General features: G+C 34.4%; 1 protein-coding gene across 1 annotated transcript; it reads right to left on the reverse strand.

Annotated features, from left to right (window-relative positions):
- Positions 1 to 7,552: 7,552 nt before the first annotated feature.
- Positions 7,553 to 22,942, reverse strand: LOC115415289 (phospholipase B1, membrane-associated-like). The gene is made up of 15 exons (XM_030128808.1): positions 22,861 to 22,942; positions 21,385 to 21,475; positions 21,222 to 21,280; positions 21,047 to 21,114; positions 19,744 to 19,787; positions 18,263 to 18,383; positions 17,149 to 17,200; positions 16,903 to 16,983; positions 16,749 to 16,814; positions 16,526 to 16,617; positions 15,307 to 15,388; positions 11,738 to 11,839; positions 11,395 to 11,490; positions 10,957 to 11,028; positions 7,553 to 8,132 (listed from the first exon to the last, which is right to left on the reverse strand). Exons 2-15 carry the CDS (start codon positions 21,413 to 21,415, stop codon positions 7,995 to 7,997), a joined length of 1,104 nt encoding a protein of 367 aa, XP_029984668.1. The 5' UTR covers positions 21,416 to 21,475; positions 22,861 to 22,942; the 3' UTR covers positions 7,553 to 7,994.
- Positions 22,943 to 23,476: the final 534 nt, after the last annotated feature.

The raw sequence follows: 23,476 nt of genomic DNA on the forward strand, positions 1-23,476 counted from the left end.
ATGTAAATGCAAGAAAAAAAAATGATGCGTTCAAAGGAGGTTTGGAAAATTGACTTCACCCTTTATTGTGTGGTGTTTCCATACAGGACAAAGCTATAATATCATCACACTTTATTTACTGATCGTTATGTCTGATCTCCACTACATGAACGTGTTGCTAGGTGACAGTTTTTTTTTTAGTTTTTTTTTTACACATTTCAACATATCACAAGCAAAGAAAAAACACTGCTGTTTCCTGTCATGTATGACACAGCAGGAGCCAGTATTAGCTGCATATGAAGAAGTATAATAATAGTATAACACAGTCAGGCTTATTTACTTCAGCTTTTAATACTGATGTTTCTTTTTTCTGCCTTTATCTCCATTTAAACATACAATTTTTAAAAATAATATAGATTTGGAAACAATTTTTCAACCATGTGTGATTTTCTACAGAAATTCAATGTAACAGACATCAACATCCTTATAATACATATAGAATTGAAGGTGAGACAAATAGTTCTTTTCTGTGATCAAAAAATGCAGCATATTAGTTTTTTATACCATTTGTAAATCAATCATTTAATGTGTTTCTTTGCCAGAGATTACAATCAGATTTAACTCTTTAAAACCTGACGTGTCATTGCTGACACTCCCTGCGCATATGTAGTTTGGATGGTTGTAACTCTTTCACTGTTTGTGAAATTGGAAAAATTCCAACAGTTTCTGAAACCTGAGATATTTGGCTTTTCAGGCTTTATTGGGTCATTATGGTAATTTCAATCACGGCGAGAGGACAGGCTGTTTTAGTAGTATTATAACATGTAGCATAATTGTAAATGATTGCTAGATTTTGAAAGATTTTTGGGGAAAAAAGTGCTCTGGAAAAATGGGCAAATGGACTCACTCACAGCATATTTTCTAACCCTTCTATGGTCAAAAAAAAAAAAAAAAAAAAGTCCAGGCAGACAGTCCAGGCTTAGGGTTTAAAGGGTTAACACAAGAAAACCCTAATGGCTCCCACAAGTCACAATAATGACAAATTTCACTAAAACACTAAATAAATATAGTTGCAAAAGTTATTTTAGGATTACTCCAGTCAAGAGATTTTAATGTAACACATTCATTCTGTTCTAAATCACAAAACTATAATAAATCAGCATCTAGAAATGTGTGTTCATCTTCAGTTTTTACTCATCGTTTGTGCAGTTGTTGGAGAATTTGTTCCACTGTATTAAAATTCAGTTGGACACAACACTCGCCTACGCCTACTCACAATTCAATGAACAAAGTGTCTGGTGTAAAAAACAGGTTAGGGTTAGCGTGCTGCAGAATTGCGAACACTGTGTTAAGCAAAAAATGTTAACACTTAAGTTGTAATTCCAGAATATGCTTCCCTAAGCTTTCATTTTCAGTCTAAACAATCAACAAAAAGAAAAATGGATGAAAGCTGATGCACTGTAACATGATTTTCTACAGAAATTCAATATAACAGAGATTGACATCCTCATTGAAGTTCAGAAAAATAGTTCTTTTCTGTGATAAAAAAAAAAAAATGCAGCTAATTAGTTTTTTATACCATTTGTAAACCAATCATTTAATGTGTGTCTTTGCCAGAGATTAGAATCAGATTTAACTCTTTAAAACCTGACGTGTCATTGCTGACACTCGCTGTGCTTATGCAGTTTGGATGGTTGTAACTGTTTCACTGTTTGTGAAATTGGAAAAATTCCAACAGTTTCTGAAACCTGAGATATTTGGGTTTACAGGCTTTATTGGGTCACTACGGTAATTATATCACGCATGAACTAGAGGCTGGAGAACTGGCTGTTTTAGCAGAATTATAACATCCAGCAAATTGTAAATGATTGCTAGATTTTGAAAGATCTGGGTAAAAAGTGCTCTGGAAAAATGGGCGAATGGACTCACTCACAGCATATTTTCTAACATTTTTATGGTGAAAAAAAGGAAAAAAAAAAGTCTAAGCGGGCAATTTCAAACTTAGGGTTTAAAGGGTTAACACAAAAAAAACCCTGATGGCTCCCACAAGTCACAATAATGACAAATTTCCCTAAATTCCAAATATAGTTGCAAAAGTTATTTTAGGATTACACCAGTCAAGAGATTTTAATGTAACACATTCATTCTGTTCTAAATCACAAAACTATAATAAATCAGCATCTAGAAATGTGTGTTCATCTTCAGTTTTTACTCATCGTTTGTGCAGTTGTTGGAGAATTTGTTCCGCTGTATTAAAATTCAGTTGGACACAACACTCGCCTACGCCTACTCACAATTCAATGAACAAAGTGTCTGGTGTAAAAAACAGGTTAGGGTTAGCGTGCTGCAGAATTGCGAACACTGTGTTAAGCAAAAAATGTTAACACTTAAGTTGTAATCCCAGAATGCGCTTCCCTAAGCTTTCATTTTCAGTCTAAACAATCAACAAAAAGAAAAATGGATGAAAGCTGATGCACTGTAACATGATTTTCTACAGAAATTCAATATAACAGAGATCAACATCCTCATTGAAGTTCAGAAAAATAGTTCTTTTCTGTGATTAAAAAAAAAAATGCAGCTAATTAGTTTTTTATACCATTTGTAAACCAATCATTTAATGTGTGTCTTTGCCAGAGATTAGAATCAGATTTAACTCTTTAAAACCTGACGTGTCATTGCTGACACTCCCTGTGCATATGCAGTTTGGATGGTTGTAACTGTTTCACTGTTTGTGAAATTGGAAAAATTCCAACAGTTTCTGAAACCTGAGACTTTGGGCTTTACAGGCTTTATCGGGCCATTACATTAATTATATCATGCATGAACTAGAGGCTGGAGAACTGGCTGTTTTAGCAGAATTATAACATCCAGCAAATTGTAAATGATTGCTAGATTTTGAAAGATCTGGGTAAAAAGTGCTCTGGAAAAATGGGCAAGTGGACTCACTCACAGCGTATTTTCTAACCTTTTTATGGTCAAAAAAAGAAAAAAAAAAGTCTAAGCAGGCAATTTTAAACTAAGGGTTTAAAAGGTTAACACAAAAAAAAACCCTGATGGCTCCCACAAGTCACAATAATGACAAATTTCCCTAAATTCCAAATATAGTTGCAAAAGTTATTTTAGGATTACACCAGTCAAGAGATTTTAATGTAACACATTCATTCTGTTCTAAATCACAAAACTATAATAAATCAGCATCTAGAAATGTGTGTTCATCTTCAGTTTTTACTCATCGTTTGTGCAGTTGTTGGAGAATTTGTTCCGCTGTATTAAAATTCAGTAGGACACAACACTCGCCTACGCCTACTCACAATTCAATGAACAAAGTGTCTGGTGTAAAAAACAGGTTAGGGTTAGCGTGCTGCAGAATTGCGAACACTGTGTTAAGCAAAAAATGTTAACACTTAAGTTGTAATCCCAGAATGCGCTTCCCTAAGCTTTCATTTTCAGTCTAAACCAAGGTTGTCAAACTCATTTTAGTTCAGGGGCCACATTCAGTTAAATTTGATCTAAAGTGGGCTGAACCAGTAAAATAATATAAATAATAGGGTAAGAACTTAGAAATAACATCATCTCCAAAGTTTTCTCTATGTTTTTGAGTGAAAAAAGTAAAATTCCATAATGAAAATGTTTACCTCTACAAACTGTACTTGAACATATCATGAACAAATATGAACAACCTGAAAATTCTTAAGAAAAATAAGTGCAATTTCAACAATTTTACACCTCAGTTTATCATTTATACATGTGCATCACAACTTACAGATCACAGTGGATCTACAAATACATAAAACATTTAATAACAGACAGAATATTGGTGAAATTCCACATTTTTCTCTTAAGAGATTTCAGGTTATTCACATTTTTTTGTATAAGGCTAGTCTGTAAATGTAAACATGTTTGTGTAATTTGACTTTTTTACACAAAAACAAAGAGGAAAATTTGCAGTTTTCATTATTTGTAGGCTATTATGATAGTGTTTTACTGGTCCGATCCACTTTAGATTGAATTAAGCTAAAATTATTTTAACATCCTTGATTTGTTCATATCTTAGTGTAATTTTTGCATTTCACAACTTAATCCCAAGGGCCGGACTGGACCCTTTGGCGGGCTGGACTTGGCCCCTGGGCCACATGTTTTACACCTGTGGTCTAAACAATCAACAAAAAGAAAAATGGATGAAAGCTGATGCACTGTAACATGATTTTTACTTGTTTGCACACACAATATGAGTCTTCATAATTGGTTTGGAATTGGTTTACTTCAGTTGCCACTATATGGTGTCCAAATACAGTTATGTAAGTGTAAATAAAACTTGTTCTGCTGTGGCTCATACAAACATAGAGTCTGAATAAATACATCCAGTGGCTGATGAAGTCTTATCATATTATGAGGAAAAGAATGGAATGACGGAGTGTAATTTTAATTTACAGTTTACCATTACACACCAGTTTCATTATGTAATAGTGGCTCTGTTTACGAGGAACATATCCCATACAACTGATGTATGGAGCGCCTTGAAATTGTTTGCTTGATCTCATAAAGGCTCAGTCGCAAATATGAACTGGAGTATGAGGCTGTTTGTCTCCTTTGTTACTGACACATTCATTAAAAAAAAAAAAAAAAAAAAGAGATAAAATGACGGACAAAAAGGTTTCCAAGGTGTGGGCTGGACTGTTTGCCGGTTCATATTTCCTATTGCACCGTCCACCGAGATCCCAAAGATCTCATTATGCTCGGAGACAATAAAGGCCAATTTGCGTCAGTGCTGCATCCATATTTGTCCTGCATAGACCAATGCCAGCTTTGTTTAAACATGAAGAGGTTTTTTTTTGAATGCCATAATAAGGTCATTGTGAAATCCAATCGCAGACGAGGGCTCATTGAAATTCAGCCCAGTGTTACATCTGAGAGAAAATGAGGAAACTGGGACGCGGCAGATGTATATTTCAGATCCTAAAGTGTGCGAATAACTAAAATACTAGATGTTAATGAATGGAAAAATATGGGAACAGCCACAGTTGAAGGTCTTTATTTGTCATTATTACTATAAATGTCCTACTGGGTAAACACATTAAAAGAAACCTCCCCCATTCAAGGTACAAAGCTTTACCTGCATAATGCTCAGTATGGGAGTATTTACCTTCTAATGAAACCCGCTGAGCTCTGCCGTGCTGAATGCATACTGCGTGGCTTTCAAAAGCTAAATTAACATTTCTGAAACCCAAGTAACCTGAGATGAGCTCAATATAGCTTCCACCTGCTCCTGCTTTTGTGAAATTGGGCTTGTTAAACAGAAATATTTACGCTCTGTTTAACCACGAAGCTTATGAATAAGGTCGTAATCTGTAGAAGATTATCACACACTGGTGAGTTGAATAGTGGTATTTCTTACATGCGCTGTCCTCGCTTATAACACTCCACTCATTAAAAAAAAAAAAAAAACTGGTGCCGGAAAAATGAAAGTGGGACAGTGTCAGCCTGCAGATCTGGGGAGCAGCTCTGTGACTAAACCGTGTCTAGTTTGAGGAGTCGCAGCTTTCTGGTACAACTGTCTGTGGGTAACATGGATGACAGATTCTCTTCTATTTTTACAACTTTCAGGGTCCTCACACACAGAAAGAACTCGGAGGCAGCTAGATGTGTTTCATATTTTGAAAGCGATGAAACTCTCTTAAGTATTAATGAAAGAAAATGCTCTCAGGTGATATCTGAAAAGTTGATAAGGGAATAAAATAATGACCATAATAACGAAAAAAAAAAAAACTTTTACAGACTACCTTTTTGGGCCCAGGCTAAATAGTTTAATAATTTATGAATGCACGTACAGTAGAAATGTACAAGAACAGCTCTAAAACTTTTAGTGCATGAAATATGCCATGTTTAGTAAATCATATTTCGGTGCCTTTTGTGTCCCACAGGTTTACCTTAAATATTTTCACATACAGTAAACCACAAAATGCATTTTTAAGTCAGAAATGGAAAGGCTCATGTGTCTTTGACTATAACACACAAACTGTGAAAATCATGTTTTTTTGTTTTTTTTTTTGTTTTTTTTTATGGATTGCTGAAAGTGTAGAGGTCAGCCAAATATGCATGTCCCGAGTGACTAAAGTTCTATTTTTATTGGATTTAAAACCAAGAACAAACAGTTCTACACCAAACTTTTTTATATTGATGAAATGACCTGATTTTTTACTTTAACCTACATAAAAGAAATCTGGGAAAAACACACTATTTACTAATAAAATATCACTATTTAATCGTGTCCCTCAGTTTCACTCAACCCTGTAACAGAACACCAATTCCCCCCTTTTTAAGCATAATGGTTCAGTCCAACTTCCTCAGCACCCAGGAAGTGACATCACTCAAGTTTTCTCCAACTGACACTGTAAAGAGTGGTAGGTGTTAACATGCTTTCTTTCCTATATTTCATTGTTTATATTGTCAGACTGGCATTGTCAAGCTCACCCATTCAACCCTGTTACGTGTATGAATGATATTAAATATTGTTTTGGAAAAATCAAATGATAATGTTGGTAAAATATATTACATTCTTGTTTTCCACATGCCATGTGGTGTCCCATATCCCAGCTAATGGAGATTTGTGGCCTCTTTTAGCTAAAATCATCAACCCCGTAACAAAAAATGCTGTTATGGGATTGAATCATTGAAGGTTGGACTGTTCTTAATCTGTTATGTTATTTCATGTTCATTATTTTCAGATATGGGAAAGTCCAATGCAGAAAGGCAAAGGGAATACAGGGCCAGAATAAATTCAGATCCTGAGAAAAGGGAAGAATATCTCAGGAGGGAGCGTGCACGCTGGAAAAGTTTTATTAGTTCAAGATTTTAGAGAAGTTTACTGAAGTTTTTGTTTAGAGAATACAACAATGTACATTTTTTATTCATTCATTAATTCATAATTCAATAAAGTTCATTTTAATTCACTTAAATGTTGGATTTCATTCAACCCTGTTACAGTGCGTTCAACCCCGTTACATTGTGCTCAACCCTGTTACTTGATACTTTTTTTTTTCTTTTTTTTTTTTTTTAATAACAACAACTAATAGAAGATAAATGCTTGTTAAAATGTTAACAGCGCTTAGGGGACAAGCAGAAAATATATGGAAGCCTTATCTAATTTGAAGGTAAAAGTATTTCTTCATGATTTATGAAGACCAATTGTACATCAAATACCACATCGTAATATTCACTCAAATAAAAATAAGTTAGAATAAAATAAAATACACTTATGATGAATTATTTTACACAAGGGACAGGTGTTCCCAAAGACACAAAGAGAATTAGTTTGAATAAGTTTTAGGATAATATTCACACTGAAGTCCAAATGTCCTGTTATGGGGTTGATTTTAATACACCATATATGACAAACATAATCATAATACTGAATGACATTTAATGCCTAAGGTGGGAAAACATGTTTTCACAGAGGTTCAAATAGTCCTTCACCAAATGCAGTGTTCAAAAACATAGTCATTAATGGTTTTTTTTTCCAGCAACCATAGACCCCAAATGGCACCGAATTCAGAGAATCACCCAGTAACTCAGTAAAAGCAGCACAAATTAAGACTTTTCCTTCAGAATGTTCTGTACAATGTGTTGCATCAGAACTGAAAAAAATAAGAGGGTTGTTCCATCCCTCAGAGCTGCTGATTTATCCTCCGTGCACGAAAGAACTGAAAAATCTAATGACAACTAAACAAAATTGGTACTCAAGGGCAATAATCGCTCCATTCAGAACAAATTGCTCCCACCAGGGTGAAAATTCCTCCCCACCTCTAACTTCTGCCCAATAGAAAACATTAAACCGATGTGTTATTTGTGAGTTTTTGAAATTATACTGCAATAAAATCGTCCTTACTCTGTGTCTGTCTGCAAGCAAAAATGTAAAAATGTGGTTCACAAACTGACACCGACATTTTTGGACATTTTCTTTAGCGTCCTTCAAAATAAGCACCATGATGTGTGCAAGCAGTGGAGCACAGTTAAAGCTACATTAGTCCAAGATGTTCAAAACCTACAAGGAGCATGAGCACCAGGAAGAGGGTTTTCTGTGACAGAACATCAGAGCAGAGGCAGGGCTGACCTGACCGGGCAGCGACCGGTCGGGTGAAGATGTAAGGATGTTCCTACAGAAAAGAAACAGAGGAAATAGGTTATGATCAACACTGCGAACCATTCTGTGCAGTATTAATGTCATTTATTCTCATTTATCTGAGAAAACTGATGAGAAAAAATTAAAATCCATTTCACGGTAGGCAAATTAGAATTAAGTTTTTATCATTTTTATTTTAGTTTGTATGTATGTACTCATTTATTTATTTACTTTCTGGTATGTCAATATGGGTGTGTATGTATGTGTATGTGAGGATGATGTGAGGTTAATTACTTATAAAAGATCTAAGGGACTTGACTTTTTTATATATTATGCTGATAAGAAGCTAAAGGATAGACTGTTGTGTGGAGACGGGGTGGGATTAAATAAGTTATACTTCCTCCCATTCCTTTTCGAATGTGCAAATGAAGTCATGTAGTATATGTATACAGTTTGTTTTTGTTTGTTTTTTTGTTTTCTTTCATGACTTCTTACCTGTTTTATTTCTAAGGACTAAGGAAGATTAATTTGTCTTGTTGCATTTTCGAAATAAACTAAATTAGAAAAAAAAAAAGCTTAGGATTTTTTTTTTGTTTTTGGGGGGGATTTGATCACATGGTTTCTCTATTGAAGCTAAACTAAGAACATCCTTCTGCTTTTAAACCTCATCCCTCCTTCCAGAAAACAATTTCTACCAATGCATCCCTACAAAACAGTTCTCATCTAAAAATATGGGAAAAAATACAATCAATAATGCCTAATCAACCAAACTAAACATATTACATTACTTAAAGGAGTGATATTTGCTTTATTAAATGGAATTATGCATTTTAAAACATTTTCCTGTAGTCTACATAAACTGTAAATGCTATGCTTGGGTCTGAATTCTTCATTAATTCAACTCCACAGGTCCATTTTCAACCCTATTTCTGAGTAATGACACCAGAAAGGTTGTTTTGAGCGCTGGCCCTTTAAATGCAAATGAGCCACTTCAGGCCCCACCCCCTCCAGGTTGTTGGCTCTGCTGCTCTGTCCTATTCAGCCAACAATTGAACATTTTAGGTAATCAGCTCGAAGTTTAGACATATTTTCAGTTTTTACTACAACCTGGTTGGTAAACAATTATGTCGTGCTCCGAGAAATGTTCGTTGGAAGTCTTGACCTTATATATGCAAATGTAGTGACGTAACTAGCTATAGACGTAACAACAACAACAACAAGGAATTAAAACGGGTTGTAGAAATCCACTCGATTTTTGCCAAAATGGATATAAAGATAGCTTTGCAGCACCTGGAGGGTTCAAATTCAAACTTTTGGAACTATTAGGGTCCAAATACACAAATAAATGTACCAAAGACTAATAAAAGTGGGTTTAGCAAAATATGAGCCCTTTAAAGTTCGTACATATTAAATTATGGTAAAAATAAATCTCATCTTACACAGTGTATGGTTAATTTATCGCACAAAACATATAATATGAGAACCTTTAAAAGGTATAAGATTTGTGGAATTGTGGAAGATTCCTATGTGCTTGTGTTGACTGTGTATGAGGTGACTAAAAAAATGCATGTGAATGGTTTGTATGGATGCTTTGTGTTATTGTAAAAATATATAGGAAAAAAAAGTAAGTTAAAGCAAAGGAAGTGGAATTAATTTAATCATCAGTTTGTTAAAAAGGGGTGGAGTCTATGAGGTATACTTCTTCCCACTCCTTTTCGAGCGCCGAAAAATTTTGCTTGACCATATTGTATGGTTCTTTGTTGATTCTATGTGATCGAAATAAAAACTACACACACTAAATATGTAAAGTTTGTGCTGGGTGCTGGTCATTTACTGACATCTGTTTAATTGATATCTGAGCAAATATCAGATATATACAGGGTGGGGAAGCAAAATTTACAATTAACATTTCGTTGTTTTTTCTCAGCAGGCACTACGTCAATTGTTTTGAAACCAAACATATATTGATGTCATAATCATACCTAACACTATTATCCATACCTTTTCAGAAACTTTTGCCCATATGAGTAATCAGGAAAGCAAACGTCAGAGTGTGTGATTTGCTGAATGCACTCGTCACACCAAAGGAGATTTCAAAAATAGTTGGAGTGTCCATAAAGACTGTTTATAATGGAAAGAAGAGAATGACTATGAGCAAAACTATTCTGAGAAAGTCTGGAAGATACTATTAAAGAAGAATGGGAGAAGTTGTCACCCGAATATTTGAGGAACACTTGTGCAAGTTTCAGGAAGCGTGTGAAGGCAGTTATTGAGAAAGAAGGAGGACACATAGAATAAAAACATTTTCTATGATGTAAATTTTCTTGTGGCAAATAAATTCTCATGACTTTCAATAAACTAATTGGTCATACACTGTCTTTCAATCCCTGCCTCAAAATATTGTAAATTTTGCTTCCCCACCCTGTACATCCATAATAACAGTCCCAATATACCAATTTTATATAGAGATGCAATGTGTGCTCTTCAGCTCATCTAACACTGTAACCATAAACAACACTACATACTATAAAGCTGAAAGTGGAATCTGTAACTGGCTCTAGCACAACACACACTGATACACAACCGTCACACAAAAAGGCAACTATGCACAGATGATACAAACATCAAATCTGATTAAATAGGAGCTTTAACCTTCAAACTTTAAATGACTTCTATCTGCTTTTTGCACAAAACCCATTCTACATGTTAATCTGAATTGGTGTCCCACAGGGCTCCATCTTGGGGCCTGTTCTGTACAGTACCTCTCACCTTCACCTCACTAAACGGAGTCAAAATAAAAGTCGAACGAAGCCCTTCATGTTGCTGTAAAGACGTTTTTATGCCGACAGCCGTCTTACCGCAGGAGGACAGATGAGACTGATGGGGTCGGAGAAACTGCTCACAATCATCTTTCCTCCCTGAGGCTGAAACTGAGAGCAGAACACATAAAATGAGGAATTAGGATTTTTTTTTTTTTTTTTTTAAAGAAGAAAGGAGGAACTAGATTTCAGCGCTGAGGTCTAGATTCAGTCTGCAGGTAAATGTCAGAAAGGTTATTTGAACTTCCTTCTGTGTAACCATTAAAAAATACACTGAATGTCAAAGGTTTTGTTCAAAGTCAATGCTGATTACATAACAGCTGTGGGCTTCACATTCCTACTTTTGTAAATCTACAGTTTTTTGCACTGGACTTTCATATTCTTTGCGAGCAGATGAGAATCCCTCTCGGTGCCAGTGCTGACATTTAACCTTTTGTACAGTTTAATTCAGTCCAACTATTGGATGTCATTGTTCACCATGTTGTTCCACAGTCCTTTGGCCAGCTCTTCATGTCCCTTTATGGTGAAGTGGAAGCAGTCGTGAGTGAAGAAGGTCATATCAATCTTTCCACTCTGCTCGGAGACAAAACAAAACACCAGCTAGTGTTCATTTGGATGGAGATGGAGTGTGTTGTTCGTGAAACGTGACTTTTCTCTCATTTTCAGGCTATCGTTAACAAAGCCAAAACTACAGCTGTCACAGTCAGAATCCCCGTGACTCAATCATTACTGCGTAACATTTCACACTGATTCATCTCCTGACAACAGACGCTAATGCTACGTTGATAATGTTGTGCCCTTTGGCATAAAGGTAGATTACCGGCAGGCGAGGAGGGTCAGCGTCCTTCAGAAAGGGTTGAAGAACAACGGCAAAGTCCTTCCTGAAGAAACGATCACTGTAGAGAAGCTCCTCCAGTCTTTTCTGTGCATAGAAGTGATACAAAATGTGTTTACCTGCCATGTGTCTTCATCGTAATAAGGGCCGGTGTACAAATTACTCACAGATGGTGGTAAATATGGATTAGGCCCAATATAGCAGCTGTTCATACATTATGTTTTTTTGTTTTTTTTTAACAAGTTGGATTTTGTGAATGGGTGGTTTTAAACGATATATCTATTAAAGCGTTCTATGTAGTCTTGATATTCACAACTCTTAACATTAGGGGGAAGTCGTGTCAGATCACACTTAGGACCAAAACCACCAAAATTTAATATTATTTACCCACAGAATGTAACACTGACTGAATAAAGTGTAAAGCTTATTGTTTTCACACCTCTGTACTAGCGATGTAACGATTACCAGTATAACGATAAACTGCGGTAAAATTGCAGACGGTTAGTATTACCATTAAAATTCTAATTATCATGATAACCGTGTTTAAAAACTGCACTTTCAGGGGGAAAAACCCATATGTAAAGATCTGCTTTAATGTCAAATATTTGAGTATAGTTTTTATTTATTACAAATTAAATTTTATATACCTAATATTTGGAACCAATTTTAACTTTTAAAGTCTTTGAAAAGGTTTGGTAGCATCTTTGTGTTAGTTATGCAATAAATTATATACATTTTTCAAATCGGATGTTATATATTTTTTTGTGTTTTTTGGCCTTTTATGATGCTATAGTAGGTTAAAGTGAAAAAAATGATGGGCAGATGATATAGATGAAGTTGTGCTGAAAAAAAAGATACTAAACATGGGTATAGTAAACATTTGTTTATATAGTATATAAAGGCAAAATCAAAAGTACTGAAAAACAGACAAAATAAGTTCAGATCCCTAAGGGTTAAAACTTGAATGTTTCTGCCAACAGAAAGTACATTTTGCCTATCATTATTATTATTATTATTATTATTATTATTATTATTATTATTATTTGTTTTGTTTTTGGTTTTTTATTAAATACAACTTGGTTAAATTCTTTCAGTGTGTTTATTAGTACTTTTTGAACATCTTGAGCACAATTTCAATAATACCGTGATAACAATGATAACTGCGATAGTTTTGGTCACAATAACCGTGACATGAAATTATCATATCGTTACATCCCTACTCTGTTCTATGGTATCACCAAGTTTTCTTCTTCAAACTAAAACTCATCGCTGGTGATTTTGACAAAATAACACTGTATCTCCATGTGCTGCATCAGTTTATAGTTTACATTACAGCTCTGTTAGCTTAGAAAACAGCCACAGTAAAACCACAAATCACTTCTGTTTTTCTATATGGCTTGTGTTGTCAATAGCTGAACTATAGATCTGTTTGGAATCGTCCAAACAAGGTCAGAACTGTCACAGTTTAGTCTGAACCTTGGATCAACAAACAGCAAATAAGCAAAGATAAAAACATCACAATCACATAATCATTTCATACCTTCATAAGCCTCATAATAAAACTCTGGCGTGTCTAAGAAATACTGTGATTTCAACATCAAACTCCATTGTTTTCATTTACAGCTGTGTCCAGTGGAGAAAACAACAGCAGTGCTTCTAACTTTTATCACTTTCTTTAACTCCCTTTCTTTTGCTCCCTAGTTGCTTGATATGACAAACCCACTGCTCCTAGTGTAGTGTGTGGTGTGTTCCTGCATGTTCTACTAATAGGTTAAAAGCAGAAGGTCAATTTCAGTATGTGGTGCATGTATACTGACAAATAAAAAAATCTTAATCTCATCCTATCTTTTGGTCCTCACCATAGATACAGGGGTGTCAAACTCTGGTCCTCGAGGGCCGGTATCCTGCATGTTTTAGATCAGGGGTCTCAAACATGTGGCCCGGGGGCCAAATGCGGCCCGCCAAAGGTTCCAATCCGGCCCGTGGGATGAATTTGCAAAGTGTAAAAAATCAGTCAAGGCTGTTGAACTCATTTTAGTTCAGGTTTCACATACAGACCAATAGGGTCTACAGTAAAATAATAACAGCATAAAAACCTACAAAAAATAATGACTGTATATTTTCTTCTCAGTTTAATGTGAAAAAAATAAAATAAAATATTATGCCTATAAATAATAAAAACTTCAATTTTCTTTGTCTTTGTTTAAGTGCAAACAATAACATTAAATTCTGAAAATATTTACATTTACAAACTATCCTGTAACAATAAAATGTGAATAACCTGAACAAATATGAACAACCTGAAATGTCTAAAGAAAATTAAGCACAATTTTAACAATTTTCTGCCTGTTACTAAGTGTTTAGTGTCTTTGTAGATCTGATCCATATGCACATGTAGAAATGATAAGTTGAGGCATAATATTGTTAAAATTGCACTTATTTTTCTTAAAGAATCTTCAGTTTTTTCAGGTTTGGAAAGTTTATAAAAGTAACTATTTTCATAATTTAATGTTTTGTTTTGTTTTTCGGCACTAAAACAAAGTCATTATTGATAGGTTATTATGCTATTATTTTACTGGTCTGGCCCACTTGAGATCAAATTGGACTGAATGTGGCCCCTAAAAGAAAATGAGTTTGAGACCCCTGTTTTAGATATTTCCCTCTTCCATCATGTCTGGTTCAGTTAATGATCAGCTCATCGTCAATCTCTGCAGAAACCTGATAATGATGGCATGGCTTCCAGGTGTGACGGAAGAGGGAAATGTTTAACCTGTTTAACCCTGACCATATTTTCAGGGGAAAAACTCCTAAAAAGACATACCCAAAGTAAATGAAGAATTACTTATAATACTTATAATACTAAGGTTCATATGGATGTTCTTGGTGTCTATAGACATTTAGAGACCTCACAGAACCTATTCCCATTGTCTAAAATATTGTATCTATTACTATGCCTGAGTAAACTGTAACAAACTAAAAGAGAAATTAGAATTTTTATCCTCGCCTGTTTTTTTTCGGCTGGATTGACGATGATATGCATAAATTAATTGTTCGTGTCGGAGATTTTTAATAGCGGATATTTCACCCCACAAAGATGAAAAATCATGTTTGAACATTAAAATTTGCACTAAAACACACTTTTGATGTACTTTTACTAACATTAGGGTCTAAACTTTGAGCAAAAGTTGAAAAAAACATCCATTGTCCTGATTTATTATATTTTTATAGTAGATGAATATTAATCTAATGTTTTCCTCCTGCCGGCGGGCTGATAGGGCTAAAGGGGTTAAAACATGCAGGATACCAGCCCTCGAGGACCGGAGTTTAACACCTGTGCCATAGAAGACCAGCGGGGTGACTCACTACTCCCTCTAGTGGTCACATAAATCCCCCAGCCTATCATTAGTGAGCATATCCACCATCCTACACGATGACATCTTTGACGTACATTCAGAGCTCTTTAGTTGAAACACTGTCAATTTTAGGGATTTTTTTTTTTTATATTTGAAAGTAGACATACTACATACAACCCCCATTAAATAGTGAAACTGAACCTGAAACTCCAAGTTGACTTCCACCAGCTCTCGCAGTTCAGGAGACTTCGCTACTGGCTCTATCAGACATGAACAGAAAGACCTAAATGAAAATAAACAAAAGAAGATCCTAGTTTTAGACAAATTTCAAGAAAAAAATTGTACTCATGACCAAAGTTATTATCGTTAACAAAAACTAACGAAATGACGAAAACTAGAATTGAAAAAACATTTCTGTTAACTGAAATAAATAAAAACTATAATTGATAGAAAAAACAATAACTAACTGAAACTGTATTGTGTGCTTAGAAAACTAAGACGTATAAAAATTACGGATAAAATTCCCTTCGTTTTCGTCTTTGTCAGTGTCGGATTGATATGAAATCGATTTATTTCGCTCGAGCAATTTTAGCTGGTGGCACCATATGACACTTCATGGTCCGACACTTCTCATCACTTGTTATTTAGAGTCGTCTTCTCATCCTAACAATATGGAAACTAAAGTTGGGAGAAAACAACAGAGTCCTGTATGGGAATTTATTTGAATATGACGGTGAGAAAGATAAAAGATATGAAAAAACTAAAACTAAGTATTTCGAAAAAAACAAAAACTAATAAAGACTAGCAAACCTGCTCTAAAAACTAACAAAAACTAACTGAATTAGAGGAAAAAAAGTCAAAACTAAATAAAACTAAATTATAATGCAAAATCCAAAACTATTATAACCTTGCTGTGGAAGCCGATAACGTAATAACAGCCAATAACATAATAAATTTGCCATTTTTAAATTGTAATAGGCCAATAATGTAATATCTGGCTAATAATGTAATAAAAGTCCTGAACCGATAACATAATAAGTTTTCGTCAATAACGTTATAACTTATTGGGCGGTTATTATGTTATCGGCCTGGTAAAAAAAAATTCTTTGCAAATGTCAGAACTGAGGCAATAACGTAATAAGTTATAACATTATTGGCCAAAAGTTATTATGTTATCGATTCAGGACTTTTATTACGTTATTGGCCTATAACATTTTAAAAATAGCAAATTCATTACATTATCAGCCGTTATTATGTTATCGGTTGTTATTACATTATCAGCTTCTACACTTGCTCATGACAAAAACTGCATATGATGTTAAATGATAGATGTCGTGGTTCAAATCCATCCATGAATGTGCTGCACAGATTCTCTGCTTTACACTTGTGTAACTGTTTACATTTGCTCTAAGTGGCTCACCGCTGGAGCAGGCACCCCGGGGTGGGTTTCTGCACCTCCCTCAGAGTCTCCATGGGCAGGATCTGAACAACGTTAACGATCATTCGAGGAACCTGAAGCACGGTAAGAACAAATGCAGACGCCCACGCTGCAGTGAATTCCTGAGCCATAATGACCCCTCGCTGTGGATGAAGGCAACAGGTGCGTCTAAAAAGCCAAAAGTCACTGTTTACTTTTACTTTACCTCGTTCATAAGCATCTCCAGGGACATGGTCATGTAATGAATGAAATTATCCACTGAAAACAAAGCCTGGAAAGAACACAGAGATTGCGGAGATTGACAGCAAGAGCTAATTATTCAACCAATTAAGCTCATTCCGTAAGAAAAACAGACAGACTTTATCTTTGCAGTAGTCACAGATGTCATTCATGCCCATGAGGATGGTCAGAAGCTTCCAGTCCTCCTCAAAGTTTAGACCCTGAGGGGAGAGCATCATTAGTCATGTTGGTGAGAAAATGAATGGAAATGAGATCAGAGACAGCAGACAACATCTCTCTGCGGGGAGTTTTATATTCAAGCCTTTTGCTAACAAAGCCATTCATTACTCTTTTTTTTTTTCTTTTTTTTTTTTGCATTGCTGTACCTCATAACCTCGGAGTGTGTCGATCAAATGCCTCGTCTGGCCAGGCAGATTGCTAGAAATGAAAGAATAACAGAGACGGTAAAGCAACCCAGAGAATGTATGTTTATACTGTTGATACTTGTATTTGTAGTAGTAGTATTACCAGTCATGGACATTGGCTCTAGTTATTGGTAATTATGTAAGGCTCAGAAGTTAAGAAATGTAAGGTTTAACAGTGAAGTAAATTCATATTACAGGGAAGTTAATTCATGTATTTGTTAAAAATATATTGACAGTGTTCACCCAATTAACTATTTACATTTATGTTTGCAGAATTATTATTTTACACATTTAAATATTCTTATTTGTGGTATACAAGCAGCTAAGGTAATCTGTTGAATCTGCCTTTGTATATTTTTTTTTTAATTTATTTATTAACTATTTGGGGAGAGGGAAGTCTGGGCATCCCTGCTTAGACTGTTGCCCCCGTGACCCGGCCCCGAATAAGCAGAAGAAAATGGATATTTATTTATTTATTTATTTATTTATTTTATTTATTTATTTATTTATTTATTTATTTATTTATTTATTTTTTATTATTATCATTATTATTATTATTATTATTATTGTAATTATACGACGGCGTTTTAGGGCCACATAAGAAAAAAAAAACAAAACACTTGTCACTACGAGAATAAAGTCGTTATTTAATGAGAACAAAGTCGTAGTTTTAAAAAAGTCATTATTTAATGAGAATAAAGTCGTTATTTAACAAGAATAAAGTCGTTGATTAACAAGAACAAAGTCATTATTTAACGAGAATAAAGTCGCACTTTTATGAGATTAAACTTGTAATATTTTGAAAATTCAACAGTTTCCAGTTTTACAATCAACAATCAAAAATGAATGCAACTATGGATGAAAAAAATATTATGAACCTCACTGTGACACTACATAAGCATTATGTGGCAAAAAAAAGGTGTCACAGTGAATGTCTCCTGAAATGAAAACTAAAGGTGGTGCAGTCAAATATTGCAGCGTATAACATCAAGAACACCATGGAAATAAAACTGAACAACAGGTCCTGTATGTTAGGAAAAAAAAAACAGTTTCATGAAGTTGCTGCTGGTCTTACAAGGTGTTGTGTCCAGTCACAGCCAGGTTGAAGCCGGTTTCACTGATATGAGCCTGCATCCCATGAACGGTCTTACCAGGAGCAGCGCCCAGAAGATTAGGGTTAAACAGCTTGATAATATCTGAAAGTACAATCAGAAAAACAAATCCTATAAGTAAAGAAAATATACAGCCGTCTTACTGAAAATAGAAAAAACTCAACTTCAACTTCATTTTAATAAACAGTACAGTACAAATGTCTTTAATGTTGTAGTTTTTACAGAGTTGTAATGAGCATGTGCACCATTTGTTGTGTGTTTGTCCCTTGGCTGCCTATTGTAAAGTGTCTTTGAGTACCTAGAAAAGCACTATATAAAACTTATGTATTATTATTATTATTATTATTATTATTATTATTATTATTATTATTATTATTATTATTATTGTGCATTTATGTGTCAGCATCACTATAAAGATTCAGCACAAAAACATAGGAAGAGTATACAATATTAAAAACACACACAAAAGGATCAGAACTAAATGGCTACAACTGGTAAAAGTCAGCATTTAGTATAACCTCTGTTTGCATTTAGTACATCCTGAACTTTATTTGGGTCTTTAGTCATAAGTTTTATTAATAAGATAAGATAAGATGAGATGAGATGAGATGAGATGAGATGAGATGAAATGAGATGAAATGAGATGAGGTGAGATAAGATGAGATAAGTTAAGATGAGAAAAGATAATATGTGATACAATAAGATAAGATAAGATAAGATAAGATAAGATAAGATAAGATAAGATAAGATGAAATGAGATGAGGTGAGATAAGATGAGATAAGATAAGTTAAGATAAGTTAAGATGAGATAAGATATGTGATACAATAAGATGAGATTAGATAAGATAAGATGAGATAAGATAAGATAATATGCGATAAGATGAGATGAGATAAGTTAAGATGAGATAAGATAATATGTGATACAATAAGATGAGATGAGATAAGATAAGATAATATGTGATAAGATGAGATGAGATAAGATAAGTTAAGATGAGATAAGATAATATGTGATAAGATAAGATATGATGAGATGAGATAAGATAAGGTAAGATGAGATAAGTTAAGATGAGATAAGATAATATGTGATACGATAAGATGAGATAAGATAATATGTGATAAGATGAGATAAGATAATATGTGATAAGATAATATGTGATAAGATGAGATAAGATAATATGTGATAAGATAATATGTGATAAGATGAGATGTGATAAGATGAGATAAGATAAGATAGATATAATAAGATAAAATCCTTCTCAGCTTCTACAGCGTCCGCATTTGTCCAGAAATGTTTGTAACGCTGTTGTTTTTATTGTTTTATATCTTCATGCAAAGGGTGATGAATGCATAAGTATGGTAATTATAACACCACTAAACAACAGACCTAATGACATATGCAGAGTATTGTAAAGTTGAAATAACATCAGGGATTAAAACATCTTACTTGCCAAAGTAATGACATCTTCAAATGTCCCATAGCCTCCGATGCTGTAGGATGCAAGTCAAACAGAATGAAATGAGTGCTTAAATGTTTTCCTTCATTCCAGATGGGAAAGAAAACATTCGATATTATCATATGCATTCATTTTTAGGTCTATATTAGCTGAAAATACAACATAGGAGTTTGACATTTTAAAAAATATGAGAAACACTGGAAAAAATCAAAATCTTACCAAGTGTATTTTTGTCATTTTTGGTCAAATATCTCATCACACTTAAAAATAAGACATAATCACAGAATGAACTTAGGAAACATAAACTTAAATTGAATGAAATCCTGAACAAAAAAACTCAATTTCTCAGACTCCACAGACTCAGACAAGAACACTTTCACCATAGCAATAAATCTGGCAAATACCTAGCAAACCAAATAAAGCAAAATAAAGAAAAATCAACTATTTCATCCGTCAAGAACTCTGCAGGGAAACAAACAAGCTCACAGGAAGAAATAAACAACATTTTCAAAGAATTTTATGCAAATTTATATTCATCAGAAAATAACCCAAAAACCAAAAAGACATTGCTTCCTTTTTAAATAACATTCATCTACCACAACTTAATCAAGACCATATTTCTGTTCTGGAAGCTTAATTCAAGATTTTTTTTTTTTTTTTTTTTTTGCTTAATTCAAGCAAAAAAAATAAAACTGCCAATGGAACAAGTGAAAATTATCTTGGTAAGATTTCTTGAAATAAGTTTTTCAAGATCTATTGTCTAAAAATAAGTTCTTATATCTCAATGAAAAGTTATTCTTTAGGTGATTATGTCTTATTTTAAGTGTGATGAGATATTTTGACTAGAAATGAGAAAAATACACTTGGTAAGATTTTGATTTTTGCAGTGTAATTCCTGTATATCCCATAAAGACCCAGGACTTCTTTTATGTTAGGTCCCTAATAAAATGTTCTCTAGATCTAACCTTTTTTAAGTGATTAATCACCATTTATTATAATATTATCCTCTGAATTTTGCATTTTATCAGTATAAATCAGGTATTTTCCTGTATTAAATTTGCTGATCATTAAGCAGTAAAATATACAGTTGTGGAAAAATGATTAGACTCACTGAAACTCTTTAGGTGATATGTCTTATTTTAAGTGTGATGAGATATTTTGATTGGAAATGAGAAAAATACACTTGGTAAGATTTAGATTTTTGCAGTGACTGTATATTTGGAGCTCTTACAGCTCTGCAGGACAGAGATCTATAATTAAAATCATCCTTTTTCGACACAATATTTCTGTCACCTCCAGGACACGTGACGAAACTCAATAGGGATCCCAAGGACAGTGGTGGCGTTGGCGCCTATGGCTGTCTGAAAAGGAAATATTTAAGGACAGCTTTCTGTTAAAAGTAAATGGTCACACAGTACATATTTGACATAGCCTGTGTATGCTGAGAAATAAGAGTTAACGGAGCTACCGTCAGAGAATCCCCTAAGGCTGAGACGACTTTGATATCGGCCGCTTTCACGAATTCAACTGCACAGAAGGGCAAAAGGAAAGATGGAGACGGAGAGTCATGGGACGATTCTCAGGTTTCAACCTTTGGATGTGACACTGATCTGAAGGTGATCCTGACAGACCTGAGGAGGGGACGGAGGGGGACGGGCTCATGTCAGGACACTGGAACAGAGGATGTTTGAAGCTCACCGGCCGAGTCTTCTCTGGAAACTCCTACGAAAACAAACAAGGAACTCAACATTTCAGCCTGTGACTTATTATTTTACACAAATTTAACCATGTGTTTTTATTATTTTCCCTTTAACTCATGAAAGCATTTGTGTCTTTAGTTTGTTTGGAACTTAGTATCTATCATACAGTGTAAACCACGGGTCTCAAACATGCGGCCCGGGGGCCAAATGCGGCCCACCAAAGGTTCCAATCCAGCCCGTGGGATGAATTTGCAAAGTGCAAAAACTCCACAGTCAAAGCTGTTGAACTCATTTTAGTTCAGGTTCCACAGACAGACCAATATGATCTACAGTCAAATAATAGCATAATAACGTATAAAAAATAATGACTCCATATTTTCTTTCGGTTTGATGTGAAAATAATATTCCATTATGCCTATAAATAATGACAACTTCAAATTTTTTTGTCTTTGTTTTAGTGCAAAAAATAACATTAAATTATGAAAATATTTACATTTACAAACTATCCTGTAACAATAAAATGTGAATAACCTGAACAAATATGAACAACCTGAAATGTCTGAAGAAAATTAAGCACAATTTTAACATTTTTCTGCCTGTGACTTAGTGTTTAGTGTCTTTGTAGATCTGATCCATAATGCACATGTATGAATGATAATTTGGGGCATAATATTGTTAAAATTACACTTATTTTTCTTAAGAAATTTCAGTTTTTTCAGGTTATTTATATTTTTTTGTTTAGATAGTTTATGAAAGTATGTATTTTAATAATTTAATGGGGGGTTTTTGCACTAAAACAAAGACAAAAATTTGGAGCTGTCATTATTTATAGGTTATTATGTTATTATTTTACTGGTCCGGCCCACTGGAGATCAAATCGGGCTGAATGTGGCCCCTGAAAGAAAATGAGTTTGAGACCCCTGATGTAGATCCATAGGAAAATAAACAGAATAGACACAATACTAGAATAAAAATAACACAAAAGCTGTGTTTTGATTATTTATCTCATGAAAATCAGTGTAAGGATGTTCACACATATATCTTTCTGTAGATTTCTTCATCAAAATGCACAGGTTGCTTTAAGAACATGCTTGTATTAAGCGTCGTTTCCATCCTACATGATATGTTTCTTATTGTTTTGCTTTATGTCTTTAGCCTGATATAGCTGTGCTTGTTCTGCACATACTCTGGATGCCAGCTGGTCCATGTGGTTCGATCAGCCAATAGTAACCTGCTTCTTATCTTAAAATCGGTTACTCATTGGTTCAACTGCCTGTAATAGTAAACATTCACTAAACTAATAAGTTTTTGGCCATAGTAGCAAAATGTTAAATGTTAAAATTAAAAGTCACGTTGGTGATTTAGCGTTGTTTCACCACGTATGGTAAAATGAGATGCAAACAGTACCTTATTGAGGGCCTCCTTGCTGTAGTGTCGTATCCCCTCTTCATACTCCCACCACCAGTCGTTGCCTTAGAAAGGATTTTCCAAAGTTTCTAATTACAATTATGTATATATATGTGTATATATAGATACACATATACCAACAAAACTGTTACGTAAATGTTTCTAATTTGAATAATGTTGAGCACACAAGTACATCTGTCTGTTGAAGTACCCGGCGCCTGCACACTGATTTTAATTTTTCATAACCTACTGCTCCCATTATGTAAAGCAGAAACAATCTATTAAAAAAAGCCAAGCTGCTTCAACAATAAATATAGCCACACTGCCTCACATGAGGTCTACCCCCTGCTTGTTCTAGCACTTACCTTTAACAGAGCAGGACGCAAGCACATATGTTGCTACAGCGATCCAAAGCCACTCCATAGTGGTGTGTACGGGCCAGTCAATGGGTCACCCCTGAGTGCACAATGCAATGCTCAGTTTTACAGCTCTGCTACATTGTCTCACCCACCCTGAAAAGCTGAGTGACACCCAGCAGATCCAGTGAAAGCTTTTCTGACACAATGGCTCATGTTATGTTTGATTTTTTAAGCAAATTAGGCCACAATCCACACAC

This window comes from Sphaeramia orbicularis, chromosome 24, assembly GCF_902148855.1.
Source record: "Sphaeramia orbicularis chromosome 24, fSphaOr1.1, whole genome shotgun sequence".
NCBI classification, from domain to species: Eukaryota; Metazoa; Chordata; class Actinopteri; order Kurtiformes; family Apogonidae; genus Sphaeramia; species Sphaeramia orbicularis.

What these genes read in the sequence shown, in the direction of transcription:
- LOC115415289 (XM_030128808.1), bottom strand. Translation starts at nt 21,415, where the DNA reads ATGAGCCCGTCCCCCTCCGTCCCCTCCTCAG. An exon ending in CCTTAGGGGATTCTCTGACG is followed by an intron (nt 21,115 to 21,221) that starts GTAGCTCCGTTA and finishes TTTCCTTTTCAG; the next exon opens with ACAGCCATAGGCGCCAACGC. An exon ending in CCGGGGTGCCTGCTCCAGCG is followed by an intron (nt 15,389 to 16,525) that starts GTGAGCCACTTA and finishes ATTTTCATTTAG; the next exon opens with GTCTTTCTGTTCATGTCTGA.